This window comes from Genypterus blacodes, unplaced genomic scaffold, assembly GCF_046128005.1.
Source record: "Genypterus blacodes isolate CSIRO-AG114 ecotype Tasmania unplaced genomic scaffold, CSIRO-AGI_Gbla_v1 ptg000021l_1, whole genome shotgun sequence".
Lineage (NCBI taxonomy): Eukaryota > Metazoa > Chordata > Actinopteri > Ophidiiformes > Ophidiidae > Genypterus > Genypterus blacodes.
Genome location: NW_027466834.1, coordinates 10,899,799 through 10,921,548, shown reverse-complemented (window position 1 = coordinate 10,921,548; position 21,750 = coordinate 10,899,799). Strand labels below are relative to the sequence as shown.

Here is a 21,750-nt window from a genome sequence, read left to right as displayed (position 1 = left end):
TTATCTGATTTCATCATACATACAGTATATATTTTTTCACTTTAGTATAAAAATATGATCCAATTCAAACACAATTATGCGGCGCTTAAGCAAAAAGAACGTACACTACATACCTCTACCTACATAAACTGTACAATTTCAAACATTGAAAAGTATTTACCAAACAGACGAATACAAAATTTGATCATCATTAGTGCGCCTTAGTATACCTCAGATAAACAATGGGGGCAAGCAGTTCATCTATGTTGTGCACCCTGTTTTACACAATGTAGCATCGTTACAATTTCTAGGTCCAGGATTTTGGTAACCAGGACAACCAGATGGAAAAGAGCATTCCCTCATAATCTTTACATATTCACTAGAGATCATCCAAACTTTCAGACATGCAGGTTTCAATATTTTCTTATCTACATTCCCAAAAGTTATTTAGGTGTTATGTTCTCTTTTTCTTTTTTACACTTTGAGGCTTTTTGAAAAACTTGAATAATCAAATTGTGGCTTTTCCACAAGCGTTTAAAATCTAAAATGAATTTGGTGTTTATCCATGTTTTCTAATTGTTTTAATAGTTGTGGGTAAAACACAGATTTACCAATTCACGCTTTGTTACATACATTTTCTTTATATGTAAAATTAGTTTTTCATGCTTCACGTATACAATTTTATTTAGCGTAAAAAGTGATATTTTTTAACTATGTTTACATGAGTCATCACTTAATCCCCATCCAGTTTGTGAACTTAGGACAGCAAATGAAAAACTTTGGAAGGCCGAGACGGAAGTCGAAAGAGGAGGTATTTAAATTTCAGTAGCAAATAATCAAGAAACAGATTTAGGATTGAGAGAAAATCTGCTTTGAGAGTCTCTGCGTTTAAATAGTACTAAGATTGAGTTTTGCTTTAGCCTTTGAATACCAGCGTACAGGATGGAGTGCCAAATATCTGCGCATGTGATTTGTGGAAAAGTCTTTATCAGGGTCCAGTAAAAAGTAATATCATTAAATATCACGGCCATATTTGTGCATTGAGGCGCATTAACACAGTGTACGTGTGGCGATGACAGTCGGGAATAACATCAACTCTCATACACACAGGTAAGAGCATGATTGCCATAAGGTTTTGAGGCTAAACTGTATAGTGTGTGAATCCACTGTTTGCAGACTTGTTGAGGCATAAGTACAAAATATCCCTTTTAACTCTTCATACTGAAAGTTTGTCTCGTTGGATAGAGAGAAGTAGAAATCACAGATTGTTTCCATTATCAGTACATTGTTACAAATATGGCTTAAAAGTCGTACAGTACAAAGAAGAAACTGTTGTGTTCAGGAGTCTGATGAAAGCACAGATGTGTCTCGGGGTATAAAAACGTTGCAACAACATGGTGCATAGACAACCATCACCACTGTTTTGCGGTTCTTCAGACAACAGTATCTAATAGCATTATTGATCAGGCACAGCCAGTAAGCAAAGCTGCCTCGCTTTAATACTGCATCCTTACTGTCTGTAATGTCGCTGCTGAAGTCACTTGGGTGTCGTTAACGGTGAACGTTGTGTGTTCTGTGTATGCATATGGCTTTTTGTTCTTCAATGACATCTGCTGGAGTGGCGACTATCAACATCTCTTTCTTCCGTTCTGTCCTTATTTGAGGGCATGTTAAGGGTGGGGATAGGGATCATCGTAGGTGTAACCATGAAGGCTGACTCTAAGACTTCAAATTAGCAATCAGTTTTTCAGAAATTACCTACAACGTTGACCGGACAGGGGCTTGGATCGTCTGTCCGTCACTCTTCTATACATACATAACTATTCCTGCCTTGGTAGGTCCACACAATTGAGTGGGAAGCAGTGTGTCAAACCCAAGAGAGGAAGCTTGCCAGGGGCCTGCAGAGGAGCCCTTTTGCTGGCCAGACTCTTGCTGCATTTGTGGGTTTAAGTGGATTCCTTCCATCCATGAACAAGGAGATGGTTTGAAGGGTGCCTCCTCTAAATTATTCCCCCTACAACCCTCAGTACATGTCTCTGTAGATCTCCTGCAGGAGTGGGTGCAGTGAGGTGTCCTCTGTCTTTTTGATCTCTTTCACCAGCTGTGCATGTTCAGTGACCAGCTGCCGGAGATCTGCCAGTTTCTGCAGCAGCTTAGGGAAGAGGAAGGAGTCGTCGGGGTGATTGGACAGTAGATGTAGCTGTAGCACCTGAACGATATTCTCCTGCATGCGCTCGATGTGCGGCACGTTCACCAGGCCTGGCCGGTCTAACCAAAGTAAAGAAAGAGTTCATTTAATCATCTCAAACTATTAAATAACAGGTAGTGTTGGTGGTATTGGTTTGGCATTTCATTTGAGGTGATTGACAGTTTGATTACAGGCTCTCCACTCACCTCCACAGCAGATGATAGCTGCCACAAACAGAGCCAGATCACTGTCATCCAGCTCCAGTGCATTAAACCTCATGGCAAACTGGAACTTTGGCTCCATCATGTCACTGAACGGTCGCCGCAGGCTCTTGAGGAATTCCCGGGTGATGAAGCCCGAGCCGTACGCCACCAGCAACCCGTCTTTGTTCATACACGAAGCCAGCATGGCGAAGAGGGCCTCGTAAACGCCGTACTTCAAAAGAGTCACCTGATCATTGAGGTCCAGGTCCGAGAAACCGGGGACGGACTTTGCGAATTCGGTGAGCTCGGTGACGGTTTCCACCGAGGTGCACTGGCAGCAGTGGAAAATACGAACTTCTGCCTCCCTGTCCTTCAGCCCTCCAGCAGACCCCACCATCTTGGCCACCAGCGTCTGCTCTGCCAGCTGGAGGGTCTCCATGTCGTGGATAACAAAAGGCTGGAGAGACGAGGAGGAGAGCGAACAAACATATAATCAAACACAAAGTTGGGTTCCCAGTTAAAATGTGTACAAGATAGAAGATAAATGCCAAACAGAACACTGCTGTGTTCTCCGCTGCTCCTGGACTCTTGGGTTTGATCTTGGCTAACTTTGACACTGAACTGTGTGAGATCCTGCTGCTCTGCTCGCCCACGGCCCTCCTTCTGTTCCACTCCATAATCCCCACACTGCCCGGTCACCTCCTCTCCCATGTTTTAAAAATGCGGCTGAGATGAATCACATTGTCATCTATTGTTTGTGGATAACTGGTTGTCTCCATGGTGTCAGTCTAATGTAGGTTGACTACATCAAAAACCCGTTCCAGTTAAAGGGGGAAGGGGGCATCCAAGTAAGCTGAAGAACCCAGAGTCTCTAAATTGGACACTTATATCCATGTGAAGCTTTGAACTTGGAAGATATAAAGAAAGTCTGTGTTTGGACCTGACCTGCCTCTTTTCACACATCCATCCATGATATTCACCACAAAACTCCCAATGAAAGGAAGGTGAAAGAAACAAGGCTGTGAGGGAATGAGGTCGTGGCGAGCGGGGGACGGGGGAACGGGGGAAGGAGGGTGGTGACAGGGATGTAAGGGGGCCGACGTGGGTTCACACAATGGGTCTTTATATTTTGTGGTGCAAACAGATGTGCCCTTGTCCACTTTGGCGTGTTGGCTTTAACCACCGATTGAGCAATGATTGAGTTATTTCTGTCACTGGCAAATGACCTCTAAGGTATCGACTGCCAGGCCAAACCTGCATGTCCTCAGAATGAGAGGCAAACTTTGCTCCAGTGGGATGTAATACACAGAAAATTGCAAAACACGATGTGGATCTGTTAGGAAACTATGGGAATGCAGTAATCCGTGAACACACACACATACAGAGTCACCAACCCATCATTGAACGTACAGGGGTACTGGTCTTGCCGGTGAGAACGGTTCGAGCCTTGGCTTTGTTCATGTTGAAGTTCTTGAGGTAGGCCTCGTATATCTGCCTGGCCAGGGTCTTCTGGTCAGCAATCTGGGGGTCCGCCACCTCCTTGTCCCCCGTCACCATCTCTGCCTTCAGCTTCAGCTTCTCCGACTGAGGCATCCGTCCAAAACGGATCGCTGAGAAAGAGAGCGCCAGGGAATAGAATCAAATAAGTCACAGGTCCAACTCATAGTGGTGATAAAATTAACGAGAAATCAATTCAAAAGAGACACGCGCGCACACACACACACACACACACACACACACACACACACACACACACACACACACACACACACACACACACACACACACACACACACACACACACACACACACACACACACACACACACACACACACACACACACAATCACACACAATCACACACACACACACACAATAAGTGCCGATATAAGCACATTAGATTTAGTCTGGTACATTTCAAACTCCCATGACAACAAAGCACACATAAAGAGGTAAAAGCAAACATTAGGAGCAAATTCTACATAAACACAAGTGATTATAACACACTAGAGGGTGTGAGAAGGGAGGGAGATTTAGAAAAAAGCATCAGACGGCCTGATCTCACTAAACTATAATGAGATTAGAGGTGAACTGTTCTTAACCTCTCCTCGCCACTTTACGCAGACATAAGCTGGAGCGCACAGGCAGACAAACAAACACACACCTCCTTTTGATAACTGACAATGAACCAATCCCTGCGCTGCTTCCGCCGCACCAACTGCAAGCATTTTACGAGACCATAAAATGATAAAAGGAGTTCAGACCCTGTTTTCCAAAAGGGCCGACCGTTGATGAAACAAATGTGAGCGGAGATAGGACGCCGAGCGAGCAGACAACATGAGGGCCCCATTAGATTACTGTTCACAAAGTGGATGGATCATCTCAAGCTGCTAACGCTCCACAGCGGGCAGGAGCCAAGTCCAATTACGATGAGGGGAAGTGAGTGATGCTAAGCTGAGCATAACTCCATTTCTTAAGAGCCCGAGTGAGGGGATGAGTGTCTGACCCATGGGACAGAGCCAATAAGTGGCAGGGAGACGGTCCGACATTCCCCTGATCTCATAGATTTGTTGGTTAACATGTATGCTCTTAAGATTCCAGGCAATAAACACATCCCTACCCACAGCCGACTTATTAAAACCTTTGACCCCCCCTCACACAAACACAGCATCCAGTGACGTGTTTATTACAGGACACGTGCGTACATGTGAGGTTCTGAGAGTTTTGTGTATGATCAAATTGTATCGGCCTTTAGACCGCAGCTGCTACTAGATAGGGGTGTGGCTGACGCCAGGGTTTACTCGATTGATACTTTGACCTGTGAAAATGCGGAGCTATTTCAGGAAGAAACATCCGGCACGGTCAGATTTAGCATTGAAATCGATAAGCGGTCGATGCAAACGGAGAGAAACGTCTTCCAAAGTGAGCAGGACTGTGAACCTGCAGTCTAGTTAGACCGTCAAGACTTCACAAGATCAGTTTGCACATAGCCTCTCACATGTCCTTCCTCCGCTATATGGTTACATTTAAGCCTATGAAAGCTGATATACTGTACATCTATACTAAGAAGAAGTGTGCGCCACAGAAATGCTACTGGTGCTGAGCATATCGGTGTAAAATCTAGGTTAACCCTCACAGTGGAAGAGCATCGGGAAGCGTCGCAAATCAATAAGGCCGATCGACACGAGTGCTTTTTCTGTTGGTCAATCAATGCAGGCTCAGCAAGTTCACTGCCACCAGTGTGAGGCGTCTGCACGGGACAGACGGTACTGTACAACAAACACCTGCACGTACACACACACACACAGACAGACAGAGAGACAGACAGACAGACAGACAGACACGCGTCATCTCCAAAATCTATTTCAGTGCGCTGTGTCCGTTAAGACCTCGACCTTGTCCGAGGGTCAGCACGCCATGTTATTTGTTCAAAGAGCGCAAAAAATAAACAACCATTACCACAATCCCAGACTTTGACCTCAACATTCCAGACAAAGACAAATACATCGAATTGAAGATCACACGTTAAGGGCTTTTAGGGAAAGATAAGCGCATTTGCGCATTTGCACATTTAGCACAGCGGTTACATGGAGTGTGAGGACAGGCACCCTGTTGTGATGAAGCGTAACTCCAGTTCCGCCATTACTGCTGCACACACCACACACACTTTCCTGTTTTTGTTACAGGCGTAGATGTCGACCGAGGAAGATTCTTTACATGCATGGAAAGATTTGCAGCTTGAACGTCACATGACTGGTTAGACAACCGGAGAGGGTGAATGCTTCCCCCCTGTTGGCGTAACACACACTTCAGAGAGGGGTCAGTGGGTTCAGGCGCAGCAATGCAATTTGAGCATGCACCATCAGTCTGAGTCATAGCTTTAAGTAATCTGCTTTTGAAAGGGGGGGGGGGAATATGGATTAAGCAAAGTGTTGAATGGGTAGATTCTTACTTCTAATTCCACTTTAGAAGGAGCAGCACGCAGCTGTATTTGTCGTCAGTTAGTGACTTGCCCAAACGCGCAATATAACACCAACTGCAGTGTTAGATTGCTGATAATGTGTAATTATGTGTGTAGAAGGCCGTTCATTCTTTCCTTGGATCAGTTGTGGTTTAATAGTCTGTGTTTGCAAGTAAGAGGAGCTGTGTGTGTGTGTGTGTGTGTGTGTGTGTGTGTGTGTGTGTGTGTGTGTGTGTGTGTGTGTGTGTGTGTGAGTACTAGTGTGACAGAAACACTGCCCAAACCTGCCCTGCTTAGTCAGACTCACCATTGTGGGACATGCCCACAGACAGGCACTTCTGGAAGCGGCAGTATTGGCACTTGTTACGGTTCTTCTTCTGGATCTTGCAGCGGCGCTCACACTTGTCGTACTCCAGCTTCAGGCGGATGGTTCGCCGAAAAAACCCCTGCAGGAGACGAGGAGACAAAGGTCACATCCCAGACATAACTGTATGCTCAAAGACAAGCTGCTGCAAAACCTACCACCACGATGTAATGTTTTGACAGTTTTTGGGAATGTAACAACAAGACGAACTAGCAAAATCAGTCATGGGTAATGGAGGCTTCAGGAAACAAAAGCTGACAGAAATTGAAATGTAACAGAATCTAGTAAATTAATCTCCAACACCAACGGTCAGAAACTGTTGACCAACTCTATTAGAATCATCCATTTTTCACCTACCTTACACAATCCTGACAAAGAGCAAATGGTGCGTTCACGGTCGGCTGGAGGGTGGAAATGTACCGGGGAGTTGCTTCTTCACATTTAGCCATCTTTGATTGCTATACGGGTATTTGCTTCAAAGATATTCAACCGGTGTGCCAAAATACATACAGGAACTCTGCCCAAACACATGGCTGTCCCCCCACACATGCGCACACACACAGCCAGGACAGAAATGAGGCTCAGGCCCATTGGGTTCCATGCTGACGCTGCCTGTGTCCACCCTTTTAAAGGGTCACTGCATTGATATCGCAGGGGTCAGTCTGCTCCTGTTACTGCCCCGGGAGAGATGATAAGCAAGAGTGGGACTGATGTTGCTGTTGTTGTTGTTAGAGAAGAATATTTATTCTCTTTTTCATAATTCCAGTTTGTAAGGAAAATTGATTGAGCTGAGATTATAATAAATATGAAACATTCATTCTCATCAGTAAATATATTTAGAGACAGATATTCTTCAATATGCCGAATTATTACTAATATTTATGCGTAAATATGAGATTTTGCTGAGGTGATGACACTTTTACGAGCAAGATACATCAAATCTATTTGCGTACATATTAGAATCAATCTTATTATACTAACACAGCCTTAAAACAGTATAATAATCCACAATACAAAGACAAAGGAGACTCACAGTGGATGATTGAGTAAACATGTGCAAGCGTGACCACGATACACGTCTTTGCTTCAGCGTATCGCAGGTCACATGTCTGATAGATGCACTGGGGTCTTGTGATGGTTCAACGTGGAGCTGCGAGAATTCACCTTGACCTTTGAGATAACCTGGGGGTTTATGGGTATATATGTAGACTAAGTCTGCTCTGTGGACAGATATGGAAGAACACGGCCATTGTCCAGTGGTGAGGGTGGGGGTCCTTGGGTGCTCACACATTCCCCACTATTGCATGAAAACAGGTCATTCATAGATTCACAGATCTGGTTGCACTAGAAATGCTGCCATCGTCAAGGTGTGAATGAAAACACACTGAAACTCTGATGGAATGGTGTTGACGTCGACGCGATGGAGGTACAGAGAGTTCTGCTTTGCCTTCTCGGATCAATACTTCCAGAGACACACAGGTCAGAGTCTAACACATACACACACACCTCAAGATACATTATCTTTGTCCTTTGTCGCCCTGTAAAACAGCCTTGAGTTGTTCTTCAACATGACTAGTAAAGAATTAACTTATTGTATAACAATGTGTAAAGGCCAAGTGTGTGTTATTGATGTTTGTGGTGCTCATAACTTCATAACACAAATTGTGTCACGCATTTCTGGTCCATTTTGCCCTACTCTGTCCAGTGTGATAAAAGTAAGAAATATGACACACTGATGTGAAGTTGGTGAGCCGTCTCACCACCCCTGGCTTGTCTCTGCTTGCGTGCTCGTGACTTTTCTGAGGAAGTGATTGATGGCTATAGAGAAACACATGCAATACGTGAGATTAATCCGAAGACAGTTGCACAGAACGGATAGCACTGTGAGAGAAAGGATAAGCGGGACCAACTGGTTCAACAGGTTCAGACCCTACCACAGCAAACATCTTGTACCATCTGTGTACCCGCTGATAAGACGCAAGACACCCAACTACTCAAAGGCTGTACAATCATTTGCCCAACTTCCTACTAATATGAAGAGGAAAGCGCTTGTCTGATTGTATATCCTCTCGTCCTCTCACCTTGCAGCCCTCACAGGCGTGGACACCGTAGTGGTAGCCCGAGGCCCGGTCAGCGCACACACGACACTCCAGACTGAGCGATGAGGTGGAAGATGAGAACTCCTCTTGGCTGGCAGTCACTCCATAAACAACAGATGATGGACTGGACGCCGGGGTCAGGGCATCTGGAAAAAACACAAGCACGTGGGTTATTAAATGTGCCATAAAAATAATGTCTGTTCCATCGCAACAACGATAAATCCAGGGACATTACTGTGCCGACTGACCGGCTGTGGCGCCTAAAGCAAACGAATCACAACTCTTGCACAGATCTTTGGTTTAACAGAGTTGGTTGAACATGGGAGGTACACAAACAGTGGAGACACGTGAGTCGTGTGAGCAACACCAAAACAGGGATCAGTATTTGACAACCGATTAGGAGCCGAATGGACATGTCTCAGCTTAGGGTGGAAACCATAGTGCCTTAGTTTGTTCTACACTTAACACTACAGTATGTAAACACTCATAAACCCCGACATTTCCATGACATCATAACTCTCCATGCTGCTCTTTCAACATTCTTCCTTAACTGTCTTTATTCTATACGCTTTCCCGCTTGTCTTTCATTCAATGTTTATCTGTGTGGACATTCATGCCATCTACACGTGTTGCATAATTTGGTAGTAGCAGACATTTTCCAATCCCGTGTGAAATCTAGCACCGAAGGAAAGTGGATGTTTCCTGAGAGGGGTTGCATAGTAGCGAAGGAATGTGTAAATTGCTCGGTGGATATGGACAGAGGAGAGGGGAGAGGGGCGAGAGGAAGGCACAAGGGGAAGGAGGGAGTGGAGAAAATGAGGTCGAGCAGAGGCGAGAAATAAGGAGGAAGGAAAGAAACAGAAATCGAGTCCAAAGAGCGAGCGAGAGTCAGTAAGCACAGCTACACAGACAAGGACAGATAGAGAAATGGAACATGACATGAGAAGTCCATTAGAAAAGTGGGTCAGCTGGACGATCTGAGGGCCATCAAAGGCTCTGCTATATGCACTAGTGTTGCTATTGGCTGTAGGTTGAGGTCACAGGTTAAATAAGCCAAAGGGTTTGACCTCTCTGAACACTCAGTTGGAGCAAATTAGGGATTATGGGACTAAAGTGAGGGCGGCCCGGCTCTGCCACAGCAAAACCAAGGACGTTACAGGGAGCTGCTAGGTAACAAGGTGAGCTAAAGGTCTGAGCCAGGAGAGATGTTTGAATCTAACTCCTGCAAATTTCTGTCCCAACCCCGCAATTACAAATATTATGATGATCACCCTGCTCCAACCCTCAAAACACATAAATAAAGATTATTATTATTATTATTTTAGAAGATGCAAGGATTCGGCACAAGAAACTTGAAATGTAATTTTTGCAAAAGTCACTTTAGGGCCTCCATAAATAACATATTGACAACAAATTGATTCTTTTTTGGACAAAGACAATAGAACATTTCACCCGCACAGCACATTTTACGGTTGCAGAACTCTACTTTGATTCTATGAGATGACAAAATCACCACATTGTCATTTCAGTATAATGTTAAGAATGTTCTGGAAAGGCAATGCAGGAGAAATGTGATATTCCTTACCAATAATAGTGGAATCTTCTGATCCGGTGCTGGAGGACTGGTATTCAGGGACGTCAAAGGAGCTGAGGGCATCGTCATCAATGGACTCGGAGATCTCTTGGAGCTCCTCCATGCCGCCAATGAAGTCATCATCAGCACACAGGGGGCTCCCCAGAACCGAGTCCTCCAGGGGTGAAGGGGGATGGTACTGGCTCTCCATGTCGACCATCGTGGTGGAGGAGCAGGTTTCCAGCACTCTCACTCATCGGACTGCAGAGGGTGAGGAGGAGGGTAAAAGAGGACAAGATTCATTGGCAAGGTCACCTTTTTCCCCACATGAACCAATGATTCTGTCCCTTTGGGTGATAACAGAGTGATGAGCTCATTACTCAGTGGCTCTGTGAGCATTCATCACATATGATATCAGTGTAATGGAAAATCAGGAGCGGCGCAGGTGGATATGGAACATTCCTGGAGATTTGTTACTGGATGCCTGACCATTATGCTTCAGGGCAGTGGCTTAATGAACACATTATTCCTCCCTTCCAATTTCAATTCTCCAATATAAAGCTATAAAACTGACTAATAACAACTTTGCCGTGTGAAATCAGACAGGCCTAAAGATGTTAACTGTCTAGTCAGCAATCAAATTCATGAAATACAGCACTTTTTAAGAATCCCACTCAACTTTAGAGACCAAAACATCTAATCAAATGCATGAAAAATAGTATTAACAGACTGAGGTATCAATGAGGTAACACTCAAACTAAAAATAACATCACTTCAGTTAGAACCTTGTGTCATTGGTTGTGCTGATGCAATGGAGGACAGCCACACAAGCACACGATGCAGTGTCTCTGTGATGGGTCAGTAGGCAATGAAGGAATGAAGGAATGAAGGTCACACAGTATCTTATGACACAACACGGTCCTCCCCCCCTTCTCAGGGCTGTTCAATCTAAATACTGCAACCTTATCCTCACAAACCCCCTGGAAGAAGGACAGAGAGAGAGAGAGACGAATGTAGGTCAGTGGGCTGGCTGAGCTAATACTATGGTAGGATGGTTGGTTAAGTTGCTGGACGAGGCTTAGCTAGGAAGAAACATTCCATGATGGGGTGCTGCTATCGCCAGATTGACTTTTGATTGGCCTCTGTGGCAAATCTGCATATTCACACTGGGTCAGTCTTGGGTAAACCCCCTTGCAAATCCCTCTCATCTGGCTGAGAACATCAAACCAGGAAGGGAAGATTGGAAGCGCCTGTTGTATATGGCTACAGGACAACGGCTGTTGGTTGTGCTCAGCTATTCCTCACCTATAAACACAGCTGATTGTTGTTGTTCAACCTTAACTTGCCCCATACAATGTAATGAACTGTAGGTTATGTGAGGAGAGAGTGGCTACATGCCAAAAAAAAGTTTCCATTTAAAGATCTATTTATAGAAGCATTGGAAAGTTGCTGAAGTAGCTGTAACCAACCAAACAGTTCTGCTGGTATAAACATACTGTTGTTAGGAGCCATCCAGTCTTTATGTGACCAAAGTGAGAGCGGTGTTCATATTCTCTGCAGTAAGTAAACCTCTGTATGTGTTGGACTCTGCCAAGGTGGTCTCTTTACATCAATTCTGTTCATGACTTTCACAGACATAATCTCCGGGAGAAACCAAGATTTGGAGAGTAGAGAGTCCAATTTGTGGCCTTAAGATTGCATGTCTGCTTTTTACATACAAAGTAGTTCTGTTGGCTTCATCAACCTGTGACCTTCAACACGCACCGGATCAGTTTGCAGCTGAGTGTGAAGGGGCTGGGATGAGGATCCGCGCCTCCGAATCTGTGGCCGTGATTCTCTGCCAGAAAATGGTGGATTGTCCACTCCAGGTGGGGAAGTAAGTTGCTACCCTATGTGAAGGAGTCCAACTATCTTGTGGTCTTGTTGGCGAGTGAGGGGAGGAAGGAGTGTGAGATCAAAAGGCAGATTGGTGCAGCTTCTGCAGTGATGTACTGCACAGAACTGCTGTGGCGAAGAGAGAGCAAACCCTCAAGGCAAAAATATCAGTTTACCAATCAATCTTCATTCCAACTTTTAGCTATGGTCAAGAGCTCTGGGTCTTGACCGAAAGACTGAGATCTCAAATTCATACTGCTGACTGTAATGCTGCGTGTAGAGGAATCTCACTGGAGCAGTTTTTAATCAGCAATGTGTGAGGCCCAGTGAACAAGTGTGGTTGAGAGGTAGAGAGAGACCAAAAAAAACAACACATTGGTTCCTACGGTTACACCGAGTCTTTGTCAAATAGGTCAAGGCCTCTCTTATGCTCATTCAACAGAGCCTGCTGAGGGCACTAAACACACTGAGCGGAGGACGAGCGAGGTCATACGTGTTTGTGTGTGTTAGGTTTGGGGAAAGGGCGCAAAAGGGGGAAAATACACTGACAAAGAGACAGCTAACTAAAAGCCACAGAGGTCGCCATGACGATGCCATGGCAATGCTGACACAATGATCGCTCTTTGAAATCAGCAGCGCAGCGCAGGCAGCAGCCGCCCGAAGACTAACACAAGCTACTACCATCGGAATTCAATCTCTTGATAGATTGATCAATTTCATTATAGATTTTGTTAAAAATAGGTTAAATGTGTATTAAGATGTCTACTCTGTAGCAGTAATCACAGAGGCGATTGTGTGAGCCGACCATACATAATCCATACACTACAGTAGTAGATGGGTGTCTCCCCCCCGGCCCCCCCATGTTAAGCTCATCCATCCCAATCAGGAGGCACATAGACATGGACAACACATGGAACAGTTATTAAGCTCCAACTGAGCCATGTTGCACTGATAAACATCCTCTCAACACAACCCAGGACAGAGACTCTCAACTGGAAAGGATACATAACATTTACTCAGCAGTCGGATCCTCAAGTAATAATCATCAAAACATTATGAGCAGTTAAGATGATTGTCTTTTATGGACTCTGAGTAGATATTTTTGTTCCTGGTGAAGTGCATTTTAAGGGGGATTGTGGAATCCAATCCTTAAAGATCACAGCCACACAGATTGGCATCTTCCTACAGATAATAACAGCCCTCATTGTCTCTTGAGTGACCGATAAGAGCTGCCTGCTTTCTAAACCCCTGAAGGATAAGGAGCGCAACGAGCAAAGTGTGTGTTTGCAAGAATACACAGAGATCTGGCAGCGGACCAAAAAGGTGTGTATGGCAACTGTGTTAAAGCATTACTGAGCAAATAGCAGCATACTGATGAAACACAACACAAGAAAAAAAAATAGATACAAGAACTGGAAATTGTTGCTGTAATTGTCTATTTGTTAGTCTAAAGTCAGTATTGCTAAAAGAAAATGTGGTATTTGAAAAATTGTTAGTGAGATTAATTCATAACATGGAGGTATAACATTAACTTCAGTAAACAAGACACTACCACCCTACCTTCCTCATCCAAAAACCAGAAGTCTTCTGTGCAACTTTGATCTCTGGCTACATCCAGTCTCTCAAAAAGTGTTTATGATTATACAGTGTGTGTGAGAGAGAGAGAGCGGAGAGTAGGTTAATATTTAATCCCCCCATCATATGGTCTGAGTACTGACAGGCCTGTAGGAAAACTGTCCTCAGGGGGCATAACAGTGGTCTCAGGCCAGAGCTATGGGCTGATGGGGCTGTCCCACTAGCTCTGGCTGTCCATTTGTTTGAAGAGTTGCCTTTATGAGCTCAGGACTGTGCCCACAGTGTAAACACTTGATTGAACACTTATCACTTATCATGCTGATACCCCGGCTGGCGCCCTCTTATCGTTATGGAGACCAAAGTGCACTTTGAATAAGTGATCGACGCTGGACTTTAGCTATAGTTTGTGATATATCGATCTATACTCACGTCCCTTACTTAACTCTTTCGGGGTCAACAATTGTTTGATGGGCAGCACACAGCAGGCGTGGCTGCTATTTTTAGACTTGGAGCTTGACTGTTTACTGACATAAAGCAAACCCTCATCTCTGCAGGAGGTCAAGCCAGTTGAGGTCTGGGAAAATCAACAACACCCCCACTTTAAGTCAGCAATCATCCTTTAATCATCTACCAGCAGAAACACATAGAGTGACTTTGGAGTTGAGTTGGCTCATCAGTTGCTTTTCTCACAAGGAACAGCGCATACCAAGGACTACTACCAACACACAACAAGACCTAATCAAATCATCATTACTACAGATTTAATCTTTACTAAATGGACTGGACTGGTTTACAATGAGCTGCTTCTTTGCATCACGCATTACCCTCAGGACCTCTGTGACCTGAGCTTCCACCGAGGCAAACCAGCATAAGTGGATCAGATACCAGGATGTGTGTGTTCAAGTGTAGTGTGCAGGTCAAAACAAGTAAACGTATATGACACGTATATGAACACACAGTCACAAACACCTCTATAAATGACCTTGACCCTGGTTTGGTCTCAGAAGTGTAAGTGATTGTGTAATGTATCTTTACTTTGACCATTTGGGACTTTAATTAGGCTGCAGGTGATGAGTTTTGGTTGTGTACATACAGTATATGATAAATAACATTGCTACAAATGCAGCAAATGCTATATTTCATAGAGGAAACAGGAGCAACCTTCTACAGCTGCTTGGTCACCTGACAGATGTTGGGCTAAGGTGACAACAATACAATAATGGCCAAAGTCATAAACATGGCTGCAACTGCATAAAGTGCCTGGTTGACACATTTGTATCGGTAGAAGATGCATTTATGATTCACTGATTATCAATTAACTGATTTTTAGAATGCAACAGGGTGGGAAAACATTAGACTGATAACATAATTGTGCAATTACAAAGTTATAAAAATGATTATTATCTACGCCGTCTGTGTCTCAGCACACACTCACAGGGCCGAGAGACGGGGGAGAGATCACTGGGAGTGTGTGTGGGGGCTCACAAACTGGCTTAGTTGGTAGCTCACTCTGATTGGTTAAGATCACTGTGAACTTGCCTCCGATTGGTGAAAGTACTTGTAAGACAAGATGACGTCTGTTTTTTCACCTGGGTTACATTGTTTGCAGTGTTTTGAATTAAGCGTATTTCTCTTCTGGTTATGTAAGCATGTTGTTTTAGTGCAGTTGAATCAGCCTTCTAAAAATCAGTTACAGAAGTTGTCAACTGTTGGCTGGATGAAGGATGAAGTGTTCTGAATGAATTAATCCAAATCTATGATATGAAATATGATTTTGGTGCTGATCTGGATCCAGGAGCATATCCAGGAATTTGAAAACTGACAAATAAAGTCTCCATCATGAAAGTGGGTCATTTCTCTTCAGGACAGCTTGGCGGTGCTGTGGTCAGCACAGTGAGCACGGTGGCCTCACAGCAAGCATGGCCCCGGTCCAAAGCCCTGTTAAGTTCTGGTCCTTTGGGCACTCCTCGCGGTTTGGATGGATCAAATGCAAAGGAAGGAATTTGAACAAAAGTATGGAAGCATTAGAATATTAACTAGGCTTTTTCTTTCTTGATTGCGCTCTAATTAGTACCATTCTATCTGATCAAGGTTTTGATTTCAAACATCTTTCAACTAGTATCTTGAATGAAAACATCAACCAATAATATATGATATGATTCTCTTATTCACAGTTGAGAGCAAGATGAAGCAGAGAGCGTTTCTCCTTGTCAGAGAGCCGTGTGTCTCCTGTTACATTTTCCAGCGTGACACTGGAGTCCAGAACTTTCTCTTTCTGGCTGCCAAATCAGCCCTCATGTCTGTGTGCGTCTGTGTGCTACACAGTGACAGAAATACACAAGTTCACCGTCACAATCGGGCCAACTGTGGCAAAAGACTAGAAGCTCTTTTTTGACAGATGCACAGAGTCACGGCAGTGGGAAACTTCTGCAATTACAACCACATCACGCTGTAGGCTGAAGTCACAAAAGCTGGATAAGGACACAAGAGCTGTTAATGATTCACAGGTTTACAGTTAACTGTTCATTCAACCGGTTCTGACAAAATTCAACAGATTATGTAATTATGAAGTTCTAAATAATTATTTTCCACACCGGCTGTGTCTCTGCCATGGTTCTCAGCACTGACAAGGCCGTCAGACGGGGAAGGTGCTGCTGCGAGTGTGTGAGGTCTCACAAAGGTGCTTGGTGCAGATCACTATGACTGGACTTGATCATTGTCATCTTCCTGCCTATTACTTAAAGTACATGTCAATCAAACTGGTGTCTTCTTGGTGTATCTAACATATATAATGCTGTTCTTTTTGTTACCTGGATTTTGCCATATAGGGGTTTTATTCTATGGGACTTGAATCATGGCCCAACCTGAGTTATGTCAGCCTTCTTAAACTTGATCACAGAAGTTATCGTGCTGAGTAAATACAGTCACTCGCTTGGATCCCTCGCTTGGCAATCTGTACTTGGAAAAAGTCCGAGATTTAGATTTGTTTTATTAAATGAGCCGGCTGGGCCCCGGGGGCTGGGCTGTAGAAGGATTCATCCCAATATGTTTCAATCCTTTGGCATTATGGACTCTATGAGTATTTAAAAGGTTTACCACCTGCAGTGTCTAAGCAGTAGATGTTATTAGGAATTCTAAACAGCTGACAATAACTTAATACCTTCGTATGTTAAGTTGATTATGTTGTTTTTCTCTTTCACTGTTGCAGGAATAGCATCATATAGAGCAATCTTTGACCCAGCTTAACCCTCAGTGTGGCCGTCCGCCATGGCTCTAAGCAACTAGTGAAGAGGATCCATGTTACGCCGTTTGTCTGTTCCCTGAAGTAGACGAGAGTGGGCTTTGTCGGTAATGGAATTAGACTGGGAGAGTAGCTAAGTCCATTGATGAGGATTTTTACACACCTTGGCTCAGGCGGGGGAGATCAGCCCCCACTGCACCGGCTTCACACTGGGAGTAACTCTGGCAACAACACCTCAGACAAGCAGGACGAGGAAGTAGAAGTGGAGGTGTAAAAGGAGTAGGTGTGGTTCCTCACAGAGACACATTCCTGCGACAGACCAGTCAAGTCCTCTTGTTGAGTCCTTCACAGGTTCCAAGTCCAAATTGAGCTTTCATACAGTGACCCTCCCTGATTATTAACACAGACAATCTCACGTCCAGAGCTGCTTATTATAAGTCTGAGGGGCCGGGGGCTCAATCCTATTCAACCAGGAAGGATTTTCAAGACAAGGAAGGCTCAAATGACCAGGCCCAGATGAAGGTCAAACTCGGATAATAGAGGACAAAAGTTGGGGAAACAAAAAGTATACAGTGCTGACAACATGCAGCCACAAAACCTGTGCTGAGAAACACAAGACCCACATCCTGGACACGCTTATGTCTTTGGAAGATGCTCTCACAAGTCTCACAAGAAATACCAGAAGTGCCACAGGACCAGTTGAGTTGATAACAAGGCTGTAATACTACTGATCCTTGACCATGCAGGGGAGGACATCATCTATGTTTCCCCTCATTGGCTGACATTTGGGGGTATTTTGAACCCACTTGGGGGAACTTTGCCAAATACAAACTCTTAATATCTCCACCAGCAGAGAAGCTGCTGCTGTAGGTCTTCGTCACAGCTGATTCCAAAGTTACTGCTGCATCTTCCTCTAAAGATATCATCACTCCAGGGAACTGATCAACTTCACAAATGTAGAATACTGGGGCCTCTCATGTATAAGATCCAGATGAGCAATGTGGAAAGTCTTAAAGAAACCAATGTCTGGATGTTAGGGGGTTTTAAATGTGTCGTGTCCCAAAGTGCTCTCTGCATTACACTTTCTCTCCACTGCTCAGTTTCCATTGACAATGTAAACATTTGGTCAAAAATTGGTCAGTGGAGCAAAGTTTTTGTTGTCACCATTCCGACTCTTCTTATATCCACAACAAATACTTGTGAACTGTTGAGATTTTTCTGTTTGGCGAAGAACCTGAAAGTCCTGTTTCAGCAGAGAGAATGTTCCTCCCTCTCTCTCCTTCTGCCTCCGTCTAAGTCTGTCTCTCCAGGCTACAAATGCAGAAACTGACTACAGGTCTGAGGTTCTAAGGGGACCAAACGTTCACAGGCAGACTGAAACTAGGTCCCACGGACAAACAGGTGCAGAGAATGTCTCCGAACAGCCGACAGAGAGGAGAAGCTGAAAATCCACTTTAGACAGTTTGCCTTGTGCATACAACATTGAAGGAAAATCACTGCTCAAGCTTGATTTATTGCCACGTTTGTTAATGGGACATGTGAGATGTTATACAGGTACAGTATGTGTATGTAGGTAAAGGAGAACATGTCTCTGAACCTAACCTGGGTTTAACTTCACCCATGAAACATACCAGTACGCCAAACATAACACTATCTGCAGTATCTTTGGATATATATTTGGATCTTATCTTATAGATATACTTCTTTTAAGATACGATCTCAATATCTTTGGATGTATTTTCCCTAGACTTGTGCATTTTTCAATCTGTGCAGGAAAGCAAACAAGGAGGAAACACCTTAATTTCAAGTCACATTGTTCTTTCAGCACACAAACAGCTTTTTAAGCAATTCCAGATCTGAAGCACCAGACAGAATGTGAGGAAGTGAGACAGGTACAGCAGGATTTGGGTCAAATTTCACTCTGGGTTATTACTATTATTGGAGAGTAAGCAGCATTCCTACAACACACACCAACACACTCTAATGAAGCTGGTTGTGCAATATGGGGCGAAGAAAGCAACCATGCTGTGGTTTGCTGGTAAATAAGTTTGTACTATGTTATGATTAGTCTAAACCAAACTAAGTCCAAAAATCTGAATATAAGAGCAGCATGTATTGCGTGTTACTTCACACCTGCAGCCACACACCTGCTGCTCCATATTAACCCTTCATTTATATGTTACACACCCCTAATCCACCTTAACAACAAGCCACCAACTCAAACAAATCACAGTTAAACCTCTTGAGCATGAAAAGTTACAGATGGAGAGAAGTAGTGCACCACCAGAGGGCTCCTTAAGTACCACAGGTGGCACGCAGACCACAATTTGAGAACCATATTGATTTCACTTGTGTGTAAAAGTATTAAATGGCGACAAGCATTAAAATCATAAACATTAGTGACTCCCAGGCAATATTTTGAATGATAAATCAGAAGAACCCCCACCTCAGAAAGGAAGTAAGATTCTTACTGAACTTGGGAGACAATTCATACTTGCATGCAGGTTTTAGAGAAGAACAGTCTCATCTCTAGAGTGCATTAGACCTCAAGAAAAAAATGTATTTCAAAATGATAAAGGAACTGCACCTCTCTGTAGTATCCACGCCGTCAGTGGTGGATCAAAGGTGCAGAATGGAGCTCTAAGTAAGCTATTTTGTCATTCACACTCTGTCCACAGCCACAAATGTCTCAAGTCCATCACAGTAAAGCCAATAACCATCCATTGTGCATGGCTCAGTATTGAGTAGCTGACATCACAGAGAGATATTGGCTCTTGAAAAACAAGCGCCACATTGCTGCGCAGGCGTGCCAACTGAAATCAGATTAGTCTGCCTCCATACAATAACAATGGTTCCATAATCAGCAATTTTACTCCCCAGAACATGCCTGCAACGAGCGCGCGCGTGTTTTCGCTTATCGATTATATGTACAAATAAGTAAACAGCGGTAAGCACGCGCGGTATCCATGCACGCGCTGAATTCCGATACAATTCACTGAGATGTGTGTATGTGTGAATATGTGTGAATATGTGTGCATTCAGGGCAAATTAAGACATTTACCTTATCACACACAGCCAGACCCCAAGCCGCCATGTCGTCGGAAATGTGTGTTTCTGTGTTGAAGCTGTCAGCGCTGCACGGAGGGAAGGAAAAGTCCCGCAGCCCCCGAGCACCGTCCTTGTTTGTCTCCCAGCAGCGCCGCCGCTGTCAAAGATCCCCCACCACCATACAGAGCAGAGCCATGACGCGAACTGCCGCCGGAAATGACGTCGTGACTGACAACGGGCGCGCGGACCGCTCACACCCCCCTGACACACCTATCGATACAGCGAATGGCGAAGCGGCGGCGGATTCCAAGGAGCAGGACGCCCCCCAACCAGCGGCACAGGTCACACACACACACACACACGCACGCACGCACACGCACGCAACACACACACACACACACACACACACACACACACACACACACACACACACACACACACACACACACACACACACTTATTTAATGATATACAATACTTATTATTATTATTATGCATTTTTTCAGGAGAAGCAGATGGCAGCTGAAGCAAATATCAGCTGAGTTCACTTAAAATGATTTGACAGACTTTAAACTCCACACCAAGCACACATCCATGTCCAATTTCAGCAAAACAGATGCCATGACCCTATAAAACCAGCAAAATGTAGGTTCTCAATGTAAAGTCTTGACTGGTATACTAAACCACATTAAATAACACACATGCACTCACACATAAGTTGCCTTGAGTTCAGTGGAGGACATGCAGCAACATTAGGTTGGGAAGAAACAACTTGTTGCAACACCACTCAAGAGACCTGGAAAAACTCTGTTATGGGCCACAGACAAGATGATATGTAGACACAACAGTTGGTTTCATAAATTAGGGCCCCACTTGGAAAAGTTTCCACGTAGATTACATACCATAATGATGAACACCGCCCCATTCTCTCTCTACATATCTGATCCCGAGCTGAACCTACTCCTGTGTGTTTATGAGGGCACAGAGTCCTCAGCTGACCCTTATGGGGAGGACTTTTTTATTTTGAAACTTTGAAAGTAAGATGTTTACGTCAGCCTGCAGTATATAATGAATATATTGGATGATTGATGAAATAATGAGAAGTTTCTGCTTCTACTATTTTAATGGTTATCCTTTAACAACAGGCATGAATATGGATTGTATCTTTCTTTATCTTTTAGACTCCAATTTCACCCAAATGAGTCAATCCAAACAACCATTTGCATATAAATAAAAAATTATACATCATTATAAAACAATTTAAGGTCCACTGGGATCTGGCAGGTCCTTCTGAAGTGTGACCTGTCTGTGTGACCCACTGAAGGCCCAGTAAGTAGGTCAGAAACGGGCTTTAACAGCAGATAGCCCTCTCCTGCCACCTGCTGCTGAGACACTGAAGATGCAGGATATGAATGAATATACCTTTTCCAACTCTAAGCGGTGTTAGATGTAAATGCAATAAGCTATAAAATGACACATTAATATGAAAAATGTGGTTATTTAATACGTCACTATTATATTTTTACCACAAAATTGATCTCCTGTCAAATAAGTAATGTTGCATTGTAACCACAGGGTGGCGCTTTTGCACCGTCAACGTCACCGTGATGAGGCCCGGATATTCAAGCAGTTCTTTGGTGAAGT

The 21,750-nt window shown here is 44.0% G+C and overlaps 1 protein-coding gene across 3 annotated transcripts; it reads right to left on the bottom strand.

Moving 5' to 3' along the window:
• Nucleotides 1-1,019: 1,019 nt before the first annotated feature.
• On the bottom strand, nt 1,020-20,448 carry pparab (peroxisome proliferator-activated receptor alpha b). 3 transcript variants are annotated; one of them, XM_076141901.1, is made up of 7 exons: nt 20,120-20,448; nt 10,380-10,628; nt 8,777-8,940; nt 6,639-6,777; nt 3,781-3,980; nt 2,374-2,827; nt 1,020-2,247 (listed from the first exon to the last, which is right to left on the bottom strand). In XM_076141901.1, the coding sequence occupies exons 2-7, from the start codon at nt 10,585-10,587 to the stop codon at nt 2,003-2,005; spliced, it is 1,410 nt and encodes a 469-aa protein (XP_075998016.1). In that variant the 5' UTR covers nt 10,588-10,628; nt 20,120-20,448; the 3' UTR covers nt 1,020-2,002. The 3 variants fall into 3 exon arrangements, with proteins under 3 accessions (XP_075998016.1, XP_075998017.1, XP_075998018.1); XM_076141902.1 differs by lacking the exon at nt 20,120-20,448 and adding an exon at nt 13,803-13,855; XM_076141903.1 differs by lacking the exons at nt 8,777-8,940; nt 10,380-10,628; nt 20,120-20,448 and adding an exon at nt 7,053-7,111.
• Nucleotides 20,449-21,750: the final 1,302 nt, after the last annotated feature.